Source organism: Neltuma alba, unplaced genomic scaffold (assembly GCF_004799145.2).
Source record: "Neltuma alba isolate B1F8T4 unplaced genomic scaffold, ASM479914v2 tig00011277_pilon, whole genome shotgun sequence".
NCBI lineage: Eukaryota > Viridiplantae > Streptophyta > Magnoliopsida > Fabales > Fabaceae > Neltuma > Neltuma alba.
The window spans coordinates 716,381-742,237 of NW_021635987.1; the positions used below are offsets into that span (position 1 = coordinate 716,381).

The following is a 25,857-nucleotide window of genomic DNA, read 5'->3' on the forward strand; positions in this document are numbered from 1 at the left end:
AACTCAATACGCCTCTCATTTGCAGGCATAAAGATTCAAACAGTTGCGGTGGCAGCTGACAGAAAATGGACCGTACGGATCGGCCGGCATCATCGCCTCAGCGGCGGGCGATAGAACGCTCTCTGATGAGTGAAGATGATAAAAAGTCTCCTTGCCAAAGTGAGGACGAATTATCCTCAAGTTTTAGTGTCTCTTTTTTTTTTTTTAAACTCCCCTTTTTCTTTTCTGAATTTTGTATTCATCCTTAATACTATCCTACTCATATAGAAACTAAATAATTAATTTATGAATATTAAAAAAATTAATTAAATTAGTTATTTGTAATAAGATTAAGTTTTAACTCAGATGTGACTCAGTTCCTTCATTATGACTCGGTATAAATCAGTCCCTGAACTTTTAACTCGCTTAAAATCTAGTACTTAATATTTACTCCATTTAAAAATTATATCCTTATCACCTATAACTCAAAATGAGTCATCCAACATGGCATGAATGAGCTGCCATATAAGAGCCACATCAGTATAAGGAGAGAAGGGGGAAAAGCCTGGGTAATCAACGATCCCAAAAAGAGGCCGTTGCCAGGGAAGACAACCCAATTCCGATATTAAAACAGTTATCCTCAATGACCACTCATTAAAAAGCCTAGGCACTGGGATCTAAGAATATGTTTACTTTTTCCGCCTACATTGTAACATCCATAGGTCCTGGAGTGCAGCTGTAGCCACCCTAGGGTGTCGCTCGTAGATATTATCTGTTTTGGTGTAGCCGTAGCCACCTCACAGTTTTGTTCCCCTGGGTGAAGCCGTAACCACCCAAAAAACGCGTCTGCGAGGGAGAGGTATCCGCACTCTTATAAGGTATGCTTCATTCCCCTCTCCAGCCGATGTGGGACTTCACATGCATAGACGTTCTCTGTTGTGACAACATCCATCCTTTAATGATGCTTTAGATATAAGAACAATTGAAATTGAACATAGGGAAAATCGTAATAAAGTCTCACTCAAGGAAATTAAATATAAAAAATATCTTAAAATCATTAAATTATTTTAAAGTCTCAAGAGATCTCATTGTAATAAATTTTATTTATTTAATTACTAACTTGCCCTTTTTTTTTTTATTAAGTTTGCATTGACAATTAAAAGAACAGTCATTGATAACTTAAGGTGTAAGGATTGACAACTATCGCAACAGGTATTGACAATATATTTTCTCACCATATCACAAAATATAATGCATAAGTTGTCAATACCTACAGCGATAGTTGTCAATCTTTACACCTTAAATTGTCAATAACTATTCTTTTAGTTATCAATGCAAACTTAAAAAAAAAAAGAGCAATTTGGTAATTAAACAAATGAATTATTTTGTAATAAGGTCCTTTGAGACTTCAGAATAATTTAATAATTTCAAAGAACTTTTTTGTATTTAATGCTCTTGGGTGGGACTTTGGTGCAATTTTCCCTTGAACACAATAGCTCACTAATAAGAATCCTCCTCCTCCACTATCTCGGCCCTTTTCTTGTTTTTTTTTTCTATTGTTTTGCATAGTCATAGGATGAATGAGTAACGAAAAAAATGTTTAGAATGTAATTCAGTAAAATAGCTGTCCTTATATGGAGTGACTTTGAAGCACGTATTTTCAATCTGTGGGTCACTTGTTTTCTATACAATGGGTGGGCACAGTGTGATTTTAAGCATCAAGCACGGAAGATGGAATTCAGTTAGAGAAAACGAATTAATGATTTTGTTAATGTACTCGAGACTCATGTATTTGGTGAGTGTGTCATTGAGGACAACTGTTTTGGTGTCAGAATTGGGTTGTCTTCTCCAGCACTGGCCTTTTCTTTGGCATCGTTGATTGCCCAGGCTTTTCCCCCTTCTCTCCTTATGCTGATGTGGCTCTTATATGGCAGCTTATTCATGACAGGTTGGATGACTCAGTTTGACTTATAGGTGATATAATGTTTAAATGCAGTAAATATTAAAGATTGAGTTTTAAGCTAGTTACAAGTTTAGGGATTTAGTTACACCGAGTCATAATTAAAAGATTGAGTCACAACTGAGTTAAAACTTACAAGACCAAAAGATTAATTTTCTCTTTAACTTTTTAAGAATTATATTTTATTAACATTTTAGTTTCAAGGGGGAAGAAGAGTTCATTATTGTTAATTTTAAATTACCTTGTTCTTTAGGCGAGTTTCAGTTTAACATTTTTACTTCTATATCAGTAGGTAGAGAAAAGCTTGCAGAAGACAAGAAAAAAACCATGATTTTAAGCTCTCAGAACCTAAGCTTCAGATAGGAGAATTGGGGCAGGAGGTAGGACTAGCAGTGATTCAATGTTTATCTTTTCTTATTTTTGTCTTTGTATTTTCATCTTTTTTGTTTTATAACATTTCTTAGATTATTTGGTCTTGAAAAACTCCATACTATCTTTGTGTATGATTTTGATAAATTGTCTTTATTATTTTTTATCAATAATTAGTATATTTCGTAATCAAAATTAGTTATATAAATTATATGGAAAATTTCAATTAAGGACCGTAGATGGGAATTAATTTCAAACAGTCCCCCAAAAAAATCTGAAATTTCAGTTAAGGATTCTGAAATTTCACTGAAGGACTAGGAGGCAAACTGAAATTAATTACTAAAGCCATTTTACTGAAATGCCCTGTGAACTGCATCTACTAAAAAGGAAGAAGAAAGAGGAAAAAAGAAGAGCTTGGTGTGTGAGATAAATCGTTTTCCCCAAAATTTTCGTTCTGTTGAGCATAATTGGGTTGTGATAGTTGAATAATGTAGAAATGAGTGTTTAAATACATGGGTAAGTAGGTAGTAAGGGAGAAAATATCTGATACAGCTTTTAAGTTTAGAGAGAGATTGTTATCTTCTTTTTCTTTAGAGAGAGATTGTTATCTTCTTCTTCTTTAAAGATAATAAACATGAGGTGTTAGTGATTTTTGAAAAGTGGGTGAGAATGGGTGAACACTGACTGTAATACGTTGTTGAAGGAACTTAGGAAGGGAGAATTGAAAGAAAAATAGGTCAATGTGCTGAAATGGGTGATATGAAAATGAAATGTGCAGAAAAATGGTAACTTGCAGTTGTGAAAATATGTATTCGGATTGTAAATTTGCAAATTGGAGTTGTGCAGGAAAATGGCAATTTAATGTTATGAAAACCGGTATTTTTGTTGTAAACCTGTAAATTCCTGTTGTTAACGCATACTGTCTATTATTATAGAAAGTTGATTGAAATTGATAGTTGAATGATATGCAGCAACTGATTATAAATGGCTACTGGTGGCGGGAAACAACTATTTTGCATCTTCGATATGAGAGGGGAATTTGTGAAGACCTTAGAAGGAAAATTAGTATATGAAAGGAGTATTATAAGTATAAGATTGATCAAAAAAGGATAATGTATGAAGAACTACAAAGCATGGTAGCAAATGATGTTTGGCTAAGCAGTGGTCAATATAAAATGAAGTATACAGTTAGTTTGAACAGGAAAACATTTTTGGACCTTATCGATGATATTGAAGTAGGACAATTAATTAAGTACAACGATAATAGTTGGCATGTTTATGTTTGCAACAATGAGAAAGACTTGAGACAAGCATCACAGTTGGACAGTGCACGAGAGTAAGTGGACATATTTGGTGGTGGGTTGTAATCTTTTTCGTATAATGAATTGATAGTTGAAATATTTCTTGACTGTACGTGACAACAAGCTATCCCAAATTCTGTGCTAAAATTGGCTGGTAAAATTATAAATGTATGAAAGATTTTGTCCATTTGTGAATGAATGTATTTCTGTTGTTAATTAATGTATTGTTTTTGCAAATTCTCTAATTCCTGTTGTAATGCATGTATCATTTTAGCACATTCCCTAACTCCTGTTGCCAATTACGTAAGTCCATTTACGAATACACGAGTTCCTGTTCTAAATTTCGCAACGCTTTTTGCAAATTGTCTAAACCTAATCGTGAACACACTTGACAAACTCTAGCGTGATGGTTCAGTTATATTTTAAAAAACCACTTGCAAAAACAGGAGCCCCTGTTGTAAACTTAGCTATTATTGTTGCAAATTCCTTAATTCCAGTAGTTAACATTTACACTCAAAGTATGAAATTTGTGGGGGGAAATACATTATCATTAGTAGACATGTAATAAACACATAATATATAGTTCATTGCATTGAAAATGAAATTTTGGGTAATCCTTACGCATAAAAATTGACACATCCTTTGCTAACATAAAAGACATCTTGAGTTGACAGATCCCTCTTCAATTTTCTCTTGGTTGTGTCTGTATTTTTGCAAGTAGTTGTACAACAGCTGCCAACCGTGTATTTCTTGCATGAGTAATGAGTCATCACAGCAAGTTTGACCTTAGGGAACTGAGTTCTTTCTATTGTATAACATTAAGAACCATCAAATAAGGGACACAGTGGAGTACAAGATTGAAATCTAAAAATAATGCATTCATAGATAAGCACTTAATCAATTCATACTTCTGCAAAATAGTTGTTTCCCGCCACTAGTAACCATTTATAATCCGTTATTGCACATCATTCAACTATCAATTTCAATCAACTTTCAATAATAATAGACAGTATGCGTTAACAACAGGAATTTGTGGGTTTACAATAGAAATACCGGTTTTCATAACATTAAATTGCCATTTTCCTGCACAACTCCAATTTGCAAATTTACAATCCGAATACATATTTTCACAACTACAAGTTACTATTTTTATGCACATTTCATTTTCATATCACCCATTTCAGCACATTCACCCATTTTTCTTTCAGTTCTCCCTTCCTAAGTTCCTTTAACAACGTATTACAGTCAGTGTTCACTTATTTTCACCCACTTTTCAAAAATCACTAACACCTTATGTTTATTAACTTCAAAGAAGAAGAAGATAATAATCTCTCTCTAAACTTAAAAGCTATATTAGATTTTTTCTCACTTACTACTTACTTACCCATACATTTAAACACTCATTTCTACATTATTCAACTATCACAACCCAGCTATGCTCAATAGAACGAAAATTTTGGGAAAAATGATTTACCCCACTCACCAAGCTCTTCTTTTTCCCTCTTTCTTCTTCTTTTTCAACAGATGCAGTTCGTATGGCATTTCAGTAAAATGGCTTCAGCAATTAATTTTAGTTTGTCCCCTGGGTTATTCAGTGAAGTTTCAGAATCCTTAACTGAAATTTCAGATTTTTTTTGGAGCTATTTGAAATTAATTCCCATCAGCGGTCCTCAATCGAAATTTTCCCTAAATTATATAATAAAACTATAAAATCCAGGCTGTCCATTTTATGTACCATTTGTTTTTATTCTCAGCCTGTTTTTCTTGAACTTATTTCTTTGGTGCACATTTAATAGCTATTCTTAGCAGTGGCTTTGTGTTTTTTAATCCCCAATAGCAGGTCTCACTTATAATTGCATCAAGATGTTACCTTCTTTTTTTAACCCAAAAAAAGTTTGTTAAATTTGTTTGTCAACTTTTCTACCGTTAGATCCATTAGTCCCTGCACTTAAACGATTGTTAACGCCGTTAAAATTTTTGCTTGGACGTCTGAACATCTCCACTGTTGTGCTTTGAACCGAGACAAGTGGTGTTCTGTTGTCTTCAAATTCAAAGCCTCAATCTCACACCAACTTTTGTTAAACTCTCATATATAGATACTCCACTTTTTCTTGCCTCTTTGACCAACCCACTGCGTTTTCCACCTCCTTTCCTTCTCTCTCCATTTTCTTCTTCAACAATTCACAAAAATGAATCTTCTTACTCCTAACCATATTGATTATGATTTGGTCTTTGCTTAGTCTGTCAATATCCATTGTCATCCTCGCCATAATCCTATTCCTTGCTTGCAAAAAGAAACTGCAGCAGAATCCAAAGAAGCACTCCCTGTAAAAATCTGTGCTTGTTCATACCTAGCAACATCGACGCCAAAACAGAGGCTTCAACCACCGGAGAATCGTCGACAAGGTCTGACTCGAAATTGTGTACGCAAGATTACTCAGACAAAGACAAGCTCGTAGCAGTCAAAAGGATTCACCCTTGACTTGTTCTGAGCAACGCAGAACTTTGTGTTCTTTTCTATGATAAAACAGCTTTCATTAGCACAACACCCCAACATAGTTCCCATCATGGGTTTCTCAGAAGAAGCCGACGAGAGAATCACAGTGAGTGAATTGGGTAAGCCTGTAACTGTATCTGCATCAAACACAAGTGGGCTTCGCTTTTGGATAAGATGAAGAGGTTGAAAATCGCGACAGGAGCACAAGGAGGGTTTGAGTATTTGCATGAAGTGGTTGCACAAAGCATAGTTCATGGTTATGTCAAGTCATCCAACATCCTCATCGGTGTAAACTTCTGTGCCAGAATTTCAGACTAAGGACTCAACTTTTTGGCACCGAAAGAGGAGAGAGAGATAGTGGGGTAGTGTGAACGGAAGAGAGTGGAGGTGATATCAACTGGACAAGAGATAGCTGGAGGAAACGGATCAGGCTAAATGGCGAAGGAGATGTCTCAGACGTCCTAACAGAGATTTTAACAGCATTAATAGTCATTTAACAATTAACAGTAAGGATTAACTAATCTAACAGTAAAAAAAATTAAAGGATTTAATAAAAAATATATATAAGGACCTAATTCAAAATAGATAAAAACTATAAGGGCTTCCAAATTAAGTTTTCTTATTATTTAAGTTGAAATAAATTATTAATTTAAGACAGATTTTTAATTGTCTTTTTTATTTATACGTGAGAATTTCTTGCAGTAAGAACAAGAGGGAGTATGAGATTCAAAGAGATGATCAGCATCAATTACGCGCCATCATGAAGATAATTTAATTTAATCATGGTCTTCAACGTAATTTTTTTTTAACGAGCACGATGATACTTTGGATTTTTTTGTTGTTGACCGGGATGATACAGTAGATGTCTACATCACGTGACAGGAATAAAGATGAGAAAAGCAAAGAGCACTATCACTTTTGTGAGGGCAATTATTAGAGTATTGTTACTACTTCTTACTTTGGACTTTAAATACTCATGTGGTTATTAATATAGAATGTAATTAGAAAATTAATATTAGTCTTATATATAACATTTATTTTATAAATTTATATATTTTTTAAATTAATCTTATTGATATTTTTTTAGTAATAATCAAGTAGAAGAGGAAGGGAAAATTAATTTAAAAAGATGTTTATTGTGTTTTAGAAAATATATATCATATTAACTAATTTAATTAATATTTTTAATCTATTTAAATCAATTAATTAGATCTTACGTGATCGGGGATATTAAAAATGTGAACTTGATTAGTACATGAACCTTAATTTTCTACGATTAATTTTTATATGCATTGAAGCTATGTTACAAGCTTGAACTTGATTAGTACATGAATCTTAATTTTCTAAGAGAAGCAAACCCAGGTATTTTAAAAATATTTTTTTTTGAATAGGATGGTATCGCTGCCTCAGGGTATCCCAGCATAACTGGCCAGACTAATCTCAGATGCACTCGCAGGTATCGAGTCCATGACATGGTAGGGAAAGCGCCTTGCGTTCCCGTTTGCGACGAGTCGGACCCGACTCTTACAGGCTATTTTAAAAATATTTTTATTTGTTATCACGAGGCTTTGGTTCGCCTTGCCCTTCTGTCTCAAAAGAAACGTAATTCATTTCCCCTTATCTTCTCCATCGGCTCCTTTTCCAAACTCGCTAGGCTTCTAAAGAAAAAGGCGAAAAGCCTACTCGGCTGGCGGGGTGGCTACTTTCACCAAGCCTTCATCACACCTTCATTTGCTGAGAAAATTCTTGCGAGGTGAGATTTAGAAGCAGCAAAAGCTTCTTATATCTCTTTCTTCTTCTTCTTCTGATCATTGTGGCTTGTGACAGAAAATGGACCGTACGGATCGACCAGCATCTTCACCTCGGTGGCCGGCGACGGGATCCTCTCCGACGAGTGAAGACCATATGACGTCTCGCCCCGAGGGGGCGCTTCAATCATTAGCAATTAATGACGAGATGAGCTTGGAGGAGTTTCTGGTAAAAGCTGGGGTAGCAAGGAACGAGAGGCCGCACGGATCATCAGCGAAAAACCAGAGGGCGCCTCAATCATCAGCAAAAACTGATAACGAGATGAGCTTGGAGGAGTTTCTAGTTGAAGACGGGTTAGCGAGTAACAAGAAGGCAAATTCATTAGGAAGTAACGAGAGGGCAAATTCATTAGGAAGCATGGGCTTGGAGGAGTTTCTGGTTAGAGCTGGGTTAGTGCTTTTATTTTTCGCCAAGTAAATAAATATTAATTTTTTTTAAAAAATATTTTTTAATGAAAATTTATTCCAAGATTTAAATTTAGAGGTTTATTGTTGCTAAAAACATGTAACGATTATGAATTTGTACTGCTTAAATGATAAATAATGATGTTGGCAAAAATGATATAAATATTATTCCACTTGTAGATTCACATTATTTTAGTATAAATATTTGTTCGACATATAAATTTACTCCTAGACTTGGATGTTTATTTTCCTCACTTTGCTGACCGGTGCCATTTTGAGTTAAGTGAATAAATAACAGCTGTTACATTTGTGTTTCAGAGTTAGTTAGGTTATGTGTCCTTCGTCAACAAATATTTCAATGTTCAATATCATTTAATACCCTAAATTCATTAGGGAAAAAAATACCCTAAATTATTTTTTTTTCAGTAGTTCGTAGACTAATTTTTGCTCCATCTATCGTCTAAGGTATTTTTCCAATAGTATTAGTATTTTAAAATAATTTTTATGCATCTAACAGTCTAAAATATTTATTTATTAGTACCCAATATTATGTATTAATATTATGCAATATATATTAATATTATGGAAAAAATTTTAAAAATATATCCAGGGCAGGTTGAGCCACAATGCTCCGAGTCTTGCCCACATCCCTGTTTTCTGTTTTTTGTCCTGTTCGGCAAATGTGAACATCCCTCATTTAACATTTTAAATTTAAGGTGTTAGTTGCTAATAAAAAATATTTAAATAAAATTATACTACCTTCAGTTTTTAATATAAGACACTATTTGACTTTTATTTTGGTCGTAAATATAAGATCCCAATTCACTTTGTCTCTCATATTTACTTAACTTTTTTCAAAATAATCCTTTTAATAATTATAGTTCTAGTTAATACACTTGATTAGCAAAGATATTTTAAGAAAGACAACACCTATTTAGAATAAATAACTAACTCAATTTACTTCCTTAATCTCTTTAAATTAGTCAACTGCTCTTATAATGAGAATCGGATGTAGTATTAAAATTATTTTAAAATATTAGATTGTGTTAGAAAAATATTTTAAAATATCTAACTAATATTTCTTTTGAATTATTACTCAGTGTTGTCCGTGATAGGGCTCGGTACGATGTGTTCTTGAGTTTCAGAGGGAAAGATACTCGGTCATCTTTCATTTCTCATCTCTACTCCTTTTTTAGCAATGCTGGAATTGTTGTTTTCAAAGATGATGCAAACCTTCCTAGGGGTAATAGTATCTCAGTCGAATTGCCGCTTGGAATTGAATGTTCTACAATTTCGATCATTATCTTCTCCAAAGATTATGCTGGTTCTAGATGGTGCCTCAACGAGCTCTCAAAAATCATGGAGCTTCACAGAGCACAGGGTCGGGTAGCTCTGCCTGTGTTCTATGGCGTAGATCCGACCCAAGTTCGTAATCAAAGCTCCAGTTTTGGAGATGCATTTCGTGAGCTTATACAAAGAAGTTCACCCACAGAAGATGAAGTGTCGAGGTGGAGGACAGATCTCCGTGAAGCTGGGGGCATTGCAGGGTTTGTTGTGCTCAACTCCAAGTAATTTTCAAATATTTCATTTTTTTTCTTTCTTTTCAATTTTGCTGAGCCTAAACAAACATACACAGTAGATTCTTGCTGCAACGTGCACCAAGTAGTCACTTGTAATTTTTTGCAAGTAATATTGCATATATGCATGCATACATACATACATATACATACATACAATTTGCTGGGGTGGAATTCTCACAAGCGACTGAAAGTTTTGAAGTCAAATATTGAGTGTATTATTAGTTAGCCAAAAATTTGTTTTACATTTTTTTCCCCCAAGTATGGCGATTTAACAAGCACAAGTGATGTTATGTTTTCTTTTAAATTATTGCTTTGAAGTTGGTCAAATTGACATGTCTTTTATTCTTATGACGCTTTTAATTAATTGTTAAGGTATTGCAAATGCCTTCACCGGTAAAAGCAAGAGATAAAATGTATTTTTAGTTCAGGACAAATTACTCCATTCAATTTGTTCCCTATAAAATTTAAGGTGCGTTTGGTAATTGGTCCATGGAAAAGTTAGTTTAAAAAAGGGAGAAGGTGAGAGAAAGTATTTTGACCATATTTGGCAGACTGAAAGTGGCTTTGTTGAAAATAACTCTTAGTGTGTTCAAGGGAGGGAGTTTTCTCTTATGATTTCCTTTTTTTTGTTTTTTTGGTGGCCCCTCTTCCTTTGAGTTCAATTGTTTGTTTAAGTGTTTCGAAAGTTCTTTTCCATGTAGGCCTGATTCAATGTTCTGTTGTGTAAATTTTCAACTTTATCTAAACGCGTGGTCTTTGAAATATATTTGTCTTTAATCATCTCAAAGCTGTTAAGTTTTTAAATTATATGGTAAACTTTCATTCGATATTGTCTTTTTAGTTTTGCTACTTAAGGTTTGATAATGGCACTTCTAGTTCCAAGGGTATTGCGGTGTCATAGTTTCCAATATGGTTTCTATGTAGATTATTCATAATGCATGTTCTAACTCTGATGCATGTTTCCTTTAATAGCTTGACAAATTTTTTTCTACTCATGCATATGTTATTGGTGCTCATGTTATATTATATTTGATTGTAATTCAGGGATGAAAGTGAGGATATCAAGAATATCGTTAAGCATGTTTGTAAAATATTGGACAAGAAAGACTTGTTTATTGCTAACCATCCTGTTGGAGTGGACTCTCGTTTGAAAGATTTGATTAAAATATCAGAAAGCTATTCAATTAATGATGTTCTCCTGCTAGGGATATGGGGGATGGGGGGCATCGGTAAAACAACCATTGCCAAAGCCATTTATAATGAAATTGGTCGAAAATTTGAGAGCAGAAGTTTTTTGTCAAACATTAGGGAAGTTTGGGAGCAAGATTCTGGTCCAGTTAACTTACAGCAACAGCTTCTTTCAGAAATCTGTAGAACAACAATGATGGTGATACCTAGCATTGATTCAGGAAAAATCATATTAAAGGAATATCTTTGCCATAAGAGAGCACTTGTTGTACTTGATGATGTGAATGAAGTTGCACAACTAAATGCTTTATTTGGAAGTCGTGAATGCTTTGGTCCGGGAAGCAGAATAATTATCACTACTAGAGATAAGCATATGCTCAAACTCCTTAGAGTGGATCATGTATATGAAATAAAGAACATGGACAAAATAGAATCTATTGAGCTTTTTAGTTGGCATGCATTTAAGCAACCAAGTCCTAAAAAGGGATTCATTGACTTTTCTAGAAATATAGTTGCTTATTCTGGAGGACTACCACTAGCCCTTGAAATCCTCGGCTCCTATTTATTTGATAGGAAAGAGGAAGAGTGGAGAAGTGTACTAGAGAAACTAAAAAGAATCCCCGAAAATGAGATACAAAAGAAGCTAAAAATAAGCTTTGATGGTTTAAGCGATGATACGGTGAAAGAAATCTTCCTTGATATATCTTGCTTCTTTATTGGGATGGATAGGAGTGATGTCACGCAGATATTGGATGGTAGTGGACTTTTTCCGCACATTGGAATAAGTGTCCTTGTGGAGCGAAGCCTAGTAACTGTTGATGAGAAGAACAAGCTTGGCATGCATGATTTGCTGCGAGATATGGGGAGAGAGATCATCCGAGAACAATCACCAAAGGAGCTTGGAAAGCGTACTAGGTTATGGTTCCATGAAGATGCATTTGATGTATTATCAAAACATACTGTAAGGACTTTCCTATCTTATATTCATCATTCTTTCGAAAAAGTAAAATGGCATGGAAAGCCAATTGAACATGAATGAATTGAGCATGTAGGTATATTTATAGTTAATTTCACTCCTGGGGCAGAAATTATGTATTTTTAAAACTCATTGTTTGTCACTTGCTCTAGAAACTTGCTTGTGACAGGTTTACGTTTTGCCCTTCAGTAAAGGAATAACAGAGGTACGCACTTCAAATTTTATATGCTTTTTATTTGCAGGGTACAGAATTTGTCGAGGGGCTAGCTTTGAGTTTGTCACAAACTGATAGAGATTATTTTTCTACCAAGGCGTTTAAGCAGATGAAGACACTTAGATTACTCCGCCTTGGTAATGTGGAACTTGATGGAGACTTTAAATACATGAGCAGAGATCTCAGATGGCTTTATTGGCTTGGCTTTCCTTTGAAATACATCCCTGCCAACTTTTATCAGAAAAATTTAGTTTCTATTGAGTTGAAGTACAGTAGCCTTAAACAAGTTTGGAGGGAGCCCCAGGTATGTATACTTTTTTGGCATCAGGAAGAAAGTATTAGTCATTAGATTTTATTTCACTGCATAACTTCTAGATGGGTCTTTATTTAAGACTTTTCTTATAATAGCTTTGGATGAAGCTACTTTCATCACTAATCTTGAATATAGCTGCTGAATTTTTCTTCAATTTACTTTCTTATTTAAATTCGTTGCTATAGATAGAAGCCTTCCCACCATCATAACTACTTATTTTTTCGCTGTCAGGACTTTATATCTAGCTAATTAAAGCTATCATTCCAAGTGTAGTGTTTTGGAGATCATTCTTTTTTCTGAGATGGAAAATTTTACAAAGCGGTTAATCAAAGTTTATAGAAGTTGATCAAACTCGTTACTGGCATGTCAAAATCATGTTACTGTATACCTAATTGTATTATAAACCCATAAAATAAAGAAGTAGCACTCAATGTTTTACTTACCGTTTTCTGATTGGTTCATTCTTTTACAAGATGTAAAACGCTATTTTTATGAGACCTGCCAAACATTAAGTGCATGCACACTTATTTTTACTCTAATGCTAGGCTTTAGAATTAGCCTTTAATAGTGATACCAAAATTGATGGTTGTTGATTTACTTTATTTATGGGTTTATTCACTAATTTTCCCTTGAATTTTCTTTTCTTGCAGTTATTGGAGAGGCTAAAAATCCTTAATTTGAGTCACTCCCTTTTTTTGGTGCAGACTCCTGACTTCTCAAAACTACCGAATCTTGAAAAGTTGATTCTTAAAAATTGTCCAAATTTGTCCAAGGTTCATCCTACCATCAGTCATGCCAATAAACTCATTTTAATAAATTTGAAGGATTGTACTAGCCTTCGCACTCTCCCAAGAAGTATTTATAATTTAAAATCACTGAAAACTCTTATTCTGTCTGGTTGTGCGAGGATTGAAAAATTAGAAGAAGATATAGAGCAAATGGATTCCTTGACAACTCTGATTGCTGACAACACTGCAATAACAGAAGTGCCTTTATCTTTAGTGAGGCTAAAAAGTGTTGGATATATATCTCTTTGTGGCTACAGGGGATTATCACGTGATGTGTTTCCTTCTCTCATTTGGTCACGGATGTCCCCAGTAAATAATCCTTTATCTCTTATTCCATCATATGTGGTCATGCCAATTTCCTTGGATATATTGAATAGCAATGTCCCTAGTCCTTCATCTGTCTATAATAACCTCGCAAAGCTACGAAGCCTTTTGTTGGGAATCATATCAGAGAATGACCCTGAAGTAATTCGAGGTGCTGCAAAAATTTGGGAATCCTTTCATGCCAGAATTTGCATGGACATGGCAACAATACCAAATACTTCAAAAATCTTTGAGATTGAATCTTCTGTGTTAACTGGTCATCATAGTCAGGTTCACATCTCAAGATCAGAAAATTTTTTGAGGCATCTTCTAATTCAAATTGGAAAGAATGACCAAGTCACTGCTACTCTTCTGGAGAATATCTCACAGGTTCTCTTTTTCATTCGTCTTTTTTCTTTCTTTATTTTTTGGTTTAAAAGAATATTCATTCCTATTATATGCAATTCTTTAATAACATTGGAAATGACCTTTCTGCTTGCCTTGCTATATAGTTGAACTAAGTTGCTACTTGTGTTATCAACCAGGGATTGACTCCCAGGAATTATAGTGATGCATATGTCCTTCCTGGCGACAATTACCCCTATTGGCAATGTTTTAAGGGTGAAAGAGCTTCTGTGAAGTTTAAAGTGCCTCGGATTAGCGGTCATGATTTGAAAGGGATGATTATTTGCTGTGCATATTTCCCTTCAAGTGATTTGAGTAAGAAGGCATGTGAATCTTGTGTTAGTGTAATGATCATAAATTATACAAAGACAACCACTCTGTGCTACAGGCAAGATTCACTGACTTCATTTGAAGAAGCTGAGTGGAAGAAAATAATATCAAATCTAGACTCAGATGACCAAGTGGAGGTGATGGTAGTTTTTGGTAATGGATTCACTGTGAAAAGGACAACAATCTACTTAAAATACGACGAGTCATTTGATGAACAGATAGAGCATCCACCATTACCAAGTATTATTAGCTTCTTGAAACTATCTTATTTCGCACAATTTTTAAGAGTTAAATTCGATTACAGTTTTTGTTTCAAGCGGGGAAAAGAGTTAATAGATTATTGTTAATTTTAGTTACCTTGTTCTTTAGAAAGATTTCAAGGTTAACAGTTTTGCTTCTCTGTTTTCGTAGGTAGAGAAGTTGAGAAGAAGAACATGCAGACTTATGTTAGAAGGAGGAAGCGACAAAAGATTAATTAGTAATTCTTTAGTAGTTCTTTTCTTTTTAATTCCTTATTTTGCCATTGCATAATTTGTATTATTGTTTAAGAGATTTTAAGAGTCAAATAAATATCTATATTGTCGTTAGGATCCCCACATTTTCAAAAACAGTTTTTCATTTTCAAAAACAAAAAAACAAAAATATTTGTTTGATAATTTGTTTTTAGTTGATTGTTTTAAAAAAACAGCAATATGTTTTTTTTGGTAAAAACAGCAATATGTTTTTAAAAAATAAGACCCAAGACAATTTTTAGATTCTTTTGGTATTTATATTGTTTTATTTTTTGTTTTAAAAAATTAAAGAAATCTTTTTCTTTTTTTACTGACCGCTCGCCACATATCATCACTGGTGATGGTCACCACTTGTCAAATATGATTTTTTAAATTTTTTTTATTTCAAGTGTGATATTTTTAAAATAACTATGTAAACATATTTTTTTTATTCTCAATACTTGTTTTAAAAAACAATTTTATAAAATTGTTTTGGGAATAAAAAAACAAAAAACATGAACAACCTTTTAGAAACCTTTGCTTTGGGAAGGAGAAGCAGCAAAGCTCCAGATAAGGGTGGAAATAGGTCAGGTTTTGCTCTTAACAAATTAGGCTTATTTTGTAGCTTATAAGCCTGAACCTGGCCTGTGACCTGTTATAGGCTTATTTTTCAGTTTGAGTCTGGTCTGTATAAAGGCCTGGTCTGGCCTGAAGCTTGTGAAAAGGTTTGTATTTTAAAAAAAAATCAAATTACATAATGATATTTTAAAAAAAGTTAAGATTAAAAAAACGTACATAATAATTAATTTTTTAGTCTTGTCTTTTATTTAAATTTTAGTGTCATAAGTATTATTTTATATCTTAATTACAATTTACAAAAATATTATTAAAAACTAGTTATAATTATATGTTAAAATTATGAATAAGAGTACGTTGAAGTACAAAATGAAAATTAAAATCAAGGCAAATAAATAAAGAGAAAAAACTATTAAGTTTACAATAAATAAAGAGGGAATCATAATTTAATTAATATAACACATAGGTTAATTAATTTATTATTCTTGGAACAAAATTTTTCTTTTCTTTTCTATTTATATTTTTAAAATTTAAAGATCACATTATTTATTGATATTATTGTTTTAAATTGTATTTTTATCTTTACTTATTAACTAAACTTCAAAATCCAAGGAAGTATTAAGTCATTAACTATGTATTAAAATTTAAAAATAAATTAAAAGAGCATATTAACAATAGTATTATTAACTAATTTTTTCATATATTATAATTATAAATTTATAACAAGCTTAGGTTGATCTAACAAACTTTATAGGCTTTTCAAGAGCCTAAACCTAACTTGTTAAGTTAAACACACCTTCAAACAAATCTGAGCCTGCTTCTTTCGCCAAACAGGTCAAGCCAAATGCAAGCCAAGTTATAGTCTCTGGCAAGTCGCTTGGCTTATTTCTACTTCTAGCTCGAGAATCCAGTAAAGTGGTGTCATAGCGCATAGACAATAAATGATTGAATGCTTATTTTATCTTTTTTATTTATCATTAATTTTTTTATCTTTTTCTGTTTATAATGTTTCTTAGGTTATCTTAAAAAAAAAATCCATACTGTATTAGTATTTGATTTTGATAAATGTACTACTTTTTAATTATTTTTATTTTTTTAATCAAAATTCAGTTACATAACTCATCAGATTTGGATTACAAATCTAATTGAATTTATTTCTTGCAATATATATGGGGGGCTCACTACACACACATATATATTTGAAAGATGGGTTCTAGTGTTGAAATATTCTCAATATCCAGATCATCATGCAAATCCCAAGACTAAGGTCTTTTCACACTTTATTGTGTTGAAATTCAGGGATTTTGATTCATGAAAATTAAGTTATTACTTGTTAAAAAATGAAAAATTAATATATATATATATATTATAAAGATGGCCATGACACTTATTTGTGCTGAGTTAACCAAATATTAATAGTTCTTAACTGGTCATTGGCCATTTAAACTGCGCTAATTAAAATGCTTTTTATGATTAACTTGTTTAGCTTTATTAAAAAAATTCACACAAAAAAAAATTCAAGTGAAATTGCTTAGAAACGTTCAGAAAAGCTAGTTTTGAAAGGTTGAAAGGAAATATTTAATTAAGGGTGTACTTGCTAGTTTTATTTCCACCTCATAAATCTGTGATACGAGCATCAACTATTCAGTATGACCATTTTTGTCATTAAAATAGTTTCATATTTTTTCTAAAGTAGCCTATAGTTTTAACTTTTAACTGAGTTAGAATTTGCCATAAAAAGAAAATAAATATAATAGAAACAATGACAATGATGTGGGAGCTAAGTTAAAAAAAAAAAGGTGAAAGTTATAAAATTTGAAATAAAAAGAAAAAAGTAAAATATGATAACAATATATATAAATTATATTAGAGATTGAGTTTAATTGATTCAGAATTAAGGCTAAAATAAAATACTATAAAATAAAAAGTTAATTTAGAGAATTTGAGCTTACAATAAGAGGATTCAAAATATCAATATGCATATTACTTGTACCACTGTAATAAAAACACCAAAACAAAAAACTCATTTTAATTTTTTAATCCTTTTTTGAAAAAAAAAAATTCAACCAAATAAGAGAGACGAAAATGTAAGACCAAGCGGGGCAAGTTCAGGCTAGAGCCTAGAGGATAGTGGAAGAAGAATGGCGCGAAACTAATTCATTTTCGTACCGGAAAATTTGAAACCACGCCAGTCATAGATGCTCTGCAGAATTTCAGTTTCAAATCTCTGGAATAGTGCGTTCTGTTTCGCTGCTCTCTGCTATTAGGGTTAAGATTTCTGAACTGCACACAGAGCGAGAACAAGCATGCATTCGAGCGAGTTCGACGGCGCCGCAGCCTTCTCCGGTGGTGGCTTTATGCCGTCTCAGGCAACTCAAGGCCATGAACCTTCCTTCTCCTATTCCAAGGTCCATATCTTTCGCATACCTCTCTCTCTCTCTCTCTCTCTCTCTCTCTCTCTCGCTTGCTCTCTCATTTTATGTTCTAGCAAGTGCGATTACTGCTTTGGTTTGCTAATAACTGAACTGCGATAGTTGATTCACTCTATTCTTTTTATTTTTATTTATTTTAAATTTCTCCGAGCAATTAGCAACCACGTAATTTTGCTGCGTTTTGGCTTGATTATATATTGGAATATTGGTGAAAATTATAGGCTGAGTTATCTTTGTTAGTGTTGAAAGTTAACTTCTGAACCGACTTAATACTTCGCTTTTGCAGAATCGTGATGCTCAATCATTGCTTCCTCTGACGGTCAAGCAGATAAATGATGCTTTTCAGTCAAGTGATGATAAGTCTAATATGATTATCGACGGCGTGGATGTGAATAATGTGAGTTTTTTTTGAATTGCACTGGCTGTGGTCTTCTTTTCTCTTGTTCTGATAGTTTGAGTTAAAATCGTATCTAGGTCACTCTTGTAGGAAGGGTGTGCAACAAAGCTGGAAGGATTACTGATGTTACATTTGTACTAGATGATGGGACTGGAAGAATTGAGTGCAGTAAATGGTGAATTCCTTCTTCTTTTTTATTTGTTGGTGTTTTGCCTTTTCTTTTTTTTTTTTGAGTTTACTTTTTCTGGTCTTTTACATGTTCACAGTGACAGGTAATTTTGCATCTGCAGGCTCCAGGAAGATGTAGACGCCAATGAAGCGGAGGGTCTCAGGTAATTTTGCTGCTTATGTCTAGTGCTGTATTCCCTTGGTGATCTATTTTTTAATGATTTCTTAGTTTCATAACCTTTTTAATTTCTTTCATTAGTCTTCTCTTTAAACAAAAACTTTTCTCGGTTATGTGATCATTGCGATCAAACTTTCTAGCGTTGTAACTTGACACAAAGAATATGGATTTATGAGTTGGTAATTTTCTTGCTAATCAGAATTTCAGAACATTACGTGTCCAAACATTATTTGCCATTCTGCAGTGAGATGGTTTATAAAGTTAATGTTTCTAGTAGCCAACTCTTTTTGAACGTATCGTTTATTTCGTTCCATGAAATATAGTAACTCCTTTTCTTTTTTTGGTTTCAGGGATGGAATGTATGTGCGCTTACATGGACACTTGAAAGGTTTTCAGGGAAAAAGGACCTTAAACGTATTCTCTTTTAGGTGTGTCATTAATATCAAGTCTAGTTATTCAAGTTTAGCAGTTCAATATTTTTTTATTTTCTTCTATATGTATTACCGTCAGAGTGCCAGCCTATAAGTGAAGATGGTTGGGTTTTGAGAAATGCATACAATAGGAACCTTGCTAAATTCTGCTAGAATAACACAAAGAACACTGCAAGACACCTATATTTGATATTGAAGCAGAAGTACTCCTTGGACAGGTTACAGAAACCAATTCACTGTCTCACACAGACACATGCCAGTGCCAACAAGATTCAGTAAAACGCAACTGACCAAGCACACACTTCAGTTACACACCTCCAGACCAATCACAAATGCAAACCAGAAACTAAAATAGGAGCTGGCAAGATTCCTTCATTCAGCACGAGAAATTAGTAACATAGCAGAACAATCTCCACTATTAAGAGCAGACAGAACAAGAGAAGAAATTAATACACAAGACCAGTGCTAGCATTCGAAAGTCTAGCTCACTACCTAACTTTTATCTTAAAGGTTCTCTTCCCCGTTTTCCCATGTCAGGTTTCCTTCTTAAATAGTGTCTTCCAGCCGCTTCCTCAACCACCCTCTGACCCTTCATGCATTAGACTCTTGTACAATTGGCCAGTTTATTGGTTTCAGCTCTAGTTCCCTATTTCTACCCTTTTTTCTTTTTGGAACAATTCTTTACAGCAGTAATAAATTGGGTAGGATGAATAGTCCAATCAATACACCTTGTTTATGTCACTTTGCCCTCTGCTTGAAGTCTACAAAATTATGTGACTTGGATGACTAGTCCTATTATTATAAGCGTAAGTGGGCTAATGATCATGTCATCAAGTAAACGATGAGATCAAGCTGTTATTTTGTTAATAGTTTAATCTTCATTCGAATCACTTCCCCAGATTTCTCTATGCATTCTTTTTCCCCCCCGGTTCATTCGAAATTCCAGTTATTGACATTTGTTTGATATGGAAAGGTTTATTTGAATGAATTTCCTGGGTTATCATTGATTCTCCATGAATACTTTTATAATGGGTTGATTGCTAGTTTTTTCACATTAGCAAAGTCCTATCGTATTTGCTTGTATTTGTTTGTTCCATATTTGTCACTTTTGAAATCTGCTCTGGTGTTGTTTCCAGGCCTTTGAGCGACTTTAACGAGATTGCAAGTCACTTCATCGATTGTATATACGTCCATCTCTATAATACCAGGATACGGGTAATAGTTTAGAATATTGCAAATTATATCTGGGTTTGACATGACATAAATGTGCATATATGATTCTTGCAAGATTGTGCTGTCCGCTATTTTTATTTTTAAATTATCTTATCGTACACCATAAAATTGACAGAATAGTGTGCCGAATCAGCAATCTATGAACAATTCCTTACCTATTAATCCCACAAGAGGTTATCAAGCTGCCCCTTCAACTCAAGTGAGAGGACTATTTATAAATGATAAGTTTATTTTTGACCACTTTATTAATATCTTATTTGGTGTAATCTTTTTTTTTTTTGTCCTTCCTAGTTCTCTGGTCAGCACAACAATGGTCAGAAGAGTGTTGAAGATATGGTCTTGGATATCTTGCATCTTCCCTCGAACAGGTAATTCTAGAATGTGATTTGTGTATGTTTAGTAGTTAATCTTATGGAACATGTGGCCAACTCTGGTGCCTCCTGGGTGGATGGATTTATCCTTGATTTTGTTTCTTATTATGGTAAAAAAGAAAAGAAAAAAAAGAGAGAGAACAAAAAGACTAATCTCTAGATTGTAGGCTTTTCCGTGTGACTGCTTAAAAATAATTTAAATCTTCCTTTCGAATCAAACAAAAGAAAAATGACAATGGCATATAATATCAACTCATGAGAATTACATCGGGTTAGACAAGAATTAGAAGTAAGCTGTGAGGCAATACATTTTATCATATATTGCAAGTTTGATCTGCATAAGCTTTGCTCAAAATTGAAGTGTGCCCTCCAGTGCTTCCTATGGTGCATACGGTTGTGACATTTTATGGTTTTCAAAATTTCCTTATCATTATATTCTGTGTTATTATCCTATTATGCACATATAGTTTTTGTTAAAATTTTCACTTGCAAAACTTGGTCCATTACTCAACTTTATCTTTCTGTTGCTTCAGGGCAAAAGAGGAGGGTGTCTCTCGGGATCTTATTGCACAGCATCTTGGACTTCCTTTGGATAAGCTCATGTCTGTCTACTTATCCTCCCTCCTTCCCCTTCTCATGTTGCTTAGCAGGACTATGTTGACGCAGGTTCTGGTTTTGCAGGTTATCCATAAAAAATCTTATTGAGGAAGGCGCCATATATGAAGCTATAGCTGATCATTACAAGTCAATCATCAATGGTTGACATCTTGTCAACGACTTTGATCCTTATCTGAGCCGGTCTGGTAATGATTATCCATTGGATAGTTGACTCTGCTTAACCCCGTATCATCGGAGCAGCTGCGTTAAATACGGAGAGAAGCTAAACCTTCTTAGTACCAGACCTTGATGTTACTGTTTCTAGTGTTCTTTTTACTCGCTAACTAATGATGGTATGAGTTAGTACAGATTAAATGATATGTAATTAACCTGCCTTGTAAAGGGGTTTGTCATGAATGATAGGACCTTTGTTGAGGGGCTTTTGTTTGGGGGACCGGTAGTTATCTTGCAACTATATTATGTAGTGAGAAGCCGAAGTACTTTTTGAGCCTATAGAAGCTGAATGGATTGCTAGAGGAATTCTGAAAGAACGTTATTGGTAAAATCCATTTGCAGGCATCGATTCGGGTTATGTTAAAATTGAATCCTACGCATAGCGCTGAGATGCCTTGCTATTTCATACAACTCACGAATAAGATTAGTTTTTGGTTGTTCCTATGTGTTACGAGATTTTTGGCAAAAATATGATATAAAATGCTTGATTCTTTAATAATATTGACAAGTTTGTTTTGCATGGATTGAGATAGGAAGAAATTTAGCGCCACCGTTAGACAACCAAGGGGACGTTACGAGTAATAAATATAGATTTGTGATGTGGCGATAAATTAATGTTTCCAACCTTTTAGAACTCCCAATATCTCTGCACATCAATTCAATTACCTTTTAAAAAGAAAAAAACATTGGACGTTTTTGCCGATTTCAGCTATCAATTGCCCCGTGCAACCTTGTCCACCATGACAACAAAACGTTGAAATTGTGGGCTTAGAATGCCATATTGGATTCATTTAATGGGCGCTAGTACTGGGGCCTAATAGGAATTCTAGCCCACATTACAATCTGCTATGAATAAATCACATAACAACCGGTTAAGAAAAGGACGACCCATTCTGTCCAAACAGTTGAAGCTGAAACCCTTTCCATTGAGTAGAAATGATTCCCCCAAATCTTACTTTTCTTTTTAATGACGAGAGCTAAAATTACCTGAAAATTTTTAGAGTATTGAGAAGGTATATTCTTGATTGCGTTTGGAAACGGAGACAATTTAAGGTTTAATACAATTGGATCATTTTCTTAGAATACTATAATTAGATGATCAATAAGCAGCAATAATTCCCTTCAATAGTGGGCGATCTCCACTTGCATATTGCTTGAGTACAAACTCAGACATCTTGTCAAATAATTTGCCAAATCTATGAGAGTCCCTTTTGGGGTCATGTCAGATTATTTTTCTTTCCCCGATTTATGAATCAATCATCTTAATCAACCACAAAATTGAGTACGGTTCAGAAAATGACAAGAATTTATATCCAAAAAAAAAAAAAATTGATCCTAGTTTATAATTATAAGATTGTATGCAATATGAGGAATTTCAAAAGGCCAAGGCAAGTAGTCAGATGGTGCGCATCAATAAAGAATAATAAGGCTGACCAGAATGTCTTCTTCTTATTTTTTTTGTCCTCCCCATTTTCCATTAATAGAATGTACAGTGGCAGTATAAAATCTGCACCCAAAAATCTCTCAGCACATTTTCTTGTGGTGAAATTCCACACACAACCTGATCCTAAGTCCAATCCCACAGTAGTGGAGAATTAAAAAAAAAAAAAGAACACGTGTGTGTGTGTTGTGTGTGTGAGAGGGAGACTTTTGTGGGTCAAGTTGATATTTTGATGGGGACTGTACTAAATAAATATCAATCGGCTTTTGTAAATTTGGTGGTCGGCAAGTTGAAGTGACATGTGGCTTTTGAATGTCATCAAACTCCATTCGATGCAGGAATTAGCAATTTGAATATATATTGGCGTCAAGTTGGAGACCATTATATTTTTTTATAATTTAAATTTGGCGACAGTTGGAAGCTACCGAAAATTAATGAACATCTTTTCTCTTTAATTAAGTGATAAAACCCTCGATGGTGATGTAGTACGGAAAATAGTTAAATTAAACTATATATTGCTGAAAGTATTCTGATCACCTCAACAGCAGACAATTCACTAACTATAGAATATGAGATAAATAGTTTTGGTTTACGTAAATATGTCCATGCGTACTTAACATAAACCAGGTCCAAATAAACACAAGCCTTTTTAACTCTACAAAAATTTAAACAAAAGCAAAGAGCAAAGGGAAAATCTAAAAAAAAAATATTATTGAATTTCAAAATTCTTAGAATGTTGTCATTTGCTTTTTAAATATAGTCATTTTCTTTGTGAGTGTAGTAACCAATACTGATTTGGAATTTTGAAATTCAACCATCATTTTTTTGGGATTTTCCCAAGATAAAATGTATAAGTTGGGGAAAGTGGTTTCTATGCAAAGGTGATGAGTATCCAAAAAAGAGAATTTCAGTTTTTTTTATTTTTTTTAAAAATGTTTTAATGTGTACAAAATATAAAACAAAAAAGTCAATATTTCAAAAAAATAATTTTTTATTTAAAAATTATTAGTTAAAAATTTTAAATTTGAATCATATTTAAACAATGCAGATCTCAAAGAATACTGAGTATTTCACTATAACAGACACCAAAGCTAGCTCAAGTTAGGTAGGTTACTAGTCTAACCAACCATCTCCTATAGTGCATGCAAAAGATCATCCCAAGTAGGAAGATAACGGACTAACTGACCGCTGAAGACTTATAGGTTAGGCCTCTACTCAATGGGTTTACTTGCGTGGTCCATCTATCGCAGTCCACACAAAATCACAGTGGCCAGTGTGTTATGGACTAATTAACTAGTATGCTTAACCTTCAAACCCATTAATGCAAATCCACAATTTACAAAATCTTCTAACATTCCCCCAATTAGATTGCATTAATTAAGCAAATTCAATCTTCAAGCCTCTTAAAAGTGATATCAGACACAAAGATAATAATGTTAGAACAAACCATATAAAAAAATATATTTATCCAGAAAATTCTATAATCATCAAAGTAGTGACAAAAAACTTATAAATACCTCTTGTTGTGATAGATGATCTGAAGGAGCAATCTAGAATACTCTCGATCTACCTAGATTCGAATAACTAAAAACATAAAAGCCTGTTAGCAAAAAAAGATGGCAAAATTTTTTTTCTGACTGGGAGGTAGGCACAATGATAGAATTAAAAGGAACCGTCACCAATTAGGGAACCTTAAGAGCCATATATTAGGTTTTCTTAAATGGTCACTTAGTGGACCGTAAAAAACATAATCTATCATCAATGTTATAAAATGACTAAAAAAGATTGAGTCTAAAACCCTACCCAAACTATGTCTAATTGACTAATGGGTTACACTAAGGATATTTTAATTAAAATAAAATATAAAATAATATATATAATTAAAATAGCTTACATTCTCTCACTTGGCCTGTACATTATATGTCAGTTGACATATCAAGGTTAATTAAGGCTATGCTAGTACAATTATGACGGTAAGTCCTCCTAAGTCGAGTGTTACCTTTTATGGATTATAAGTAACATTCTTAGTTAATGGGTTATAACTTTATGAATAAATCTTAAATGTTTATTTGATTCCAACTTGAATGTTTGCTAATCTCACCTAATTCAGGTACTAAACTGGAGACAACAAACCATAATTTGAATTTCATCACTTGAGAATGCCTTGTTTAGATCACCAAAATGTGATCTATCTCTGATAAGATATTGATAATTTAATCTTTCTAATAGCATGCTTCTTTACTCAAAAGATCTATGATTTATGTGATTTATGACAAATTAACTCCATAGTCATAGAACACCTTTAATGGGTTTGAAAGTAATTCAATAACTTAAAACCCTATGATGAATGGTTAAAAAGAGACATTCCATGGTGGAAATGAACAATCAATAACTATTTAGCAATCATGCACTCTTTCACGATACACTTGTTTAGTAAGCATGAATGTGTCTCATAATGTTAACAATTTGTTGCTAACTTATCTAGCTAAACTAAACAAACTCAATCATTCAAGCAATGTACTACACAATTTACAACTTTTTAGTTATCATTTAAGCATTAATTTTCTTGAAAATCCTCCTACAATAAAGTACAATGGCATTGCCCATTATGTGCACATTCAAATAAGACCATGCTTTAACAATTAAATTAGAAGGAATATTGATTATCTTCTTTACGTGATGATCATATTAGAGACACATGGACAATTTGATAATATCCTTATATCAAGTGTGTTATACATGATAAATGTCATCTATTCATAAATGTTCAAGTTTTTGTGATTATGTGTTACTCATGATAATCTTAATTACCTTGAGAATACTCTATTTATGTATTCTAAAAAAAAAACTCCTTTTATGCCAATTATATCACAGCTTTTGAGCAATGACTTT

At 33.3% G+C, this 25,857-nt stretch overlaps 2 protein-coding genes across 2 annotated transcripts; both read left to right on the forward strand.

Annotated features, from left to right (window-relative positions):
* The first annotated feature begins 8,047 nt into the window (after positions 1-8,047).
* On the forward strand, positions 8,048-15,003 carry LOC114711069 (TMV resistance protein N). Its single transcript, XM_028895420.1, has 7 exons — positions 8,048-8,304; positions 9,420-9,887; positions 10,944-12,048; positions 12,306-12,581; positions 13,241-14,071; positions 14,227-14,656; positions 14,828-15,003. The coding sequence occupies exons 1-7, from the start codon at positions 8,063-8,065 to the stop codon at positions 14,893-14,895; spliced, it is 3,420 nt and encodes a 1,139-aa protein (XP_028751253.1). The 5' UTR covers positions 8,048-8,062; the 3' UTR covers positions 14,896-15,003.
* A 2,619-nt stretch (positions 15,004-17,622) lies between these two features.
* LOC114711070 (replication protein A 32 kDa subunit B) lies at positions 17,623-21,838 on the forward strand. Its single transcript, XM_028895421.1, has 10 exons — positions 17,623-17,891; positions 18,202-18,312; positions 18,390-18,487; positions 18,603-18,644; positions 19,009-19,086; positions 20,226-20,304; positions 20,438-20,521; positions 20,614-20,690; positions 21,227-21,295; positions 21,375-21,838. The coding sequence occupies exons 1-10, from the start codon at positions 17,790-17,792 to the stop codon at positions 21,454-21,456; spliced, it is 822 nt and encodes a 273-aa protein (XP_028751254.1). The 5' UTR covers positions 17,623-17,789; the 3' UTR covers positions 21,457-21,838.
* The last annotated feature ends 4,019 nt before the right edge of the window (positions 21,839-25,857 follow it).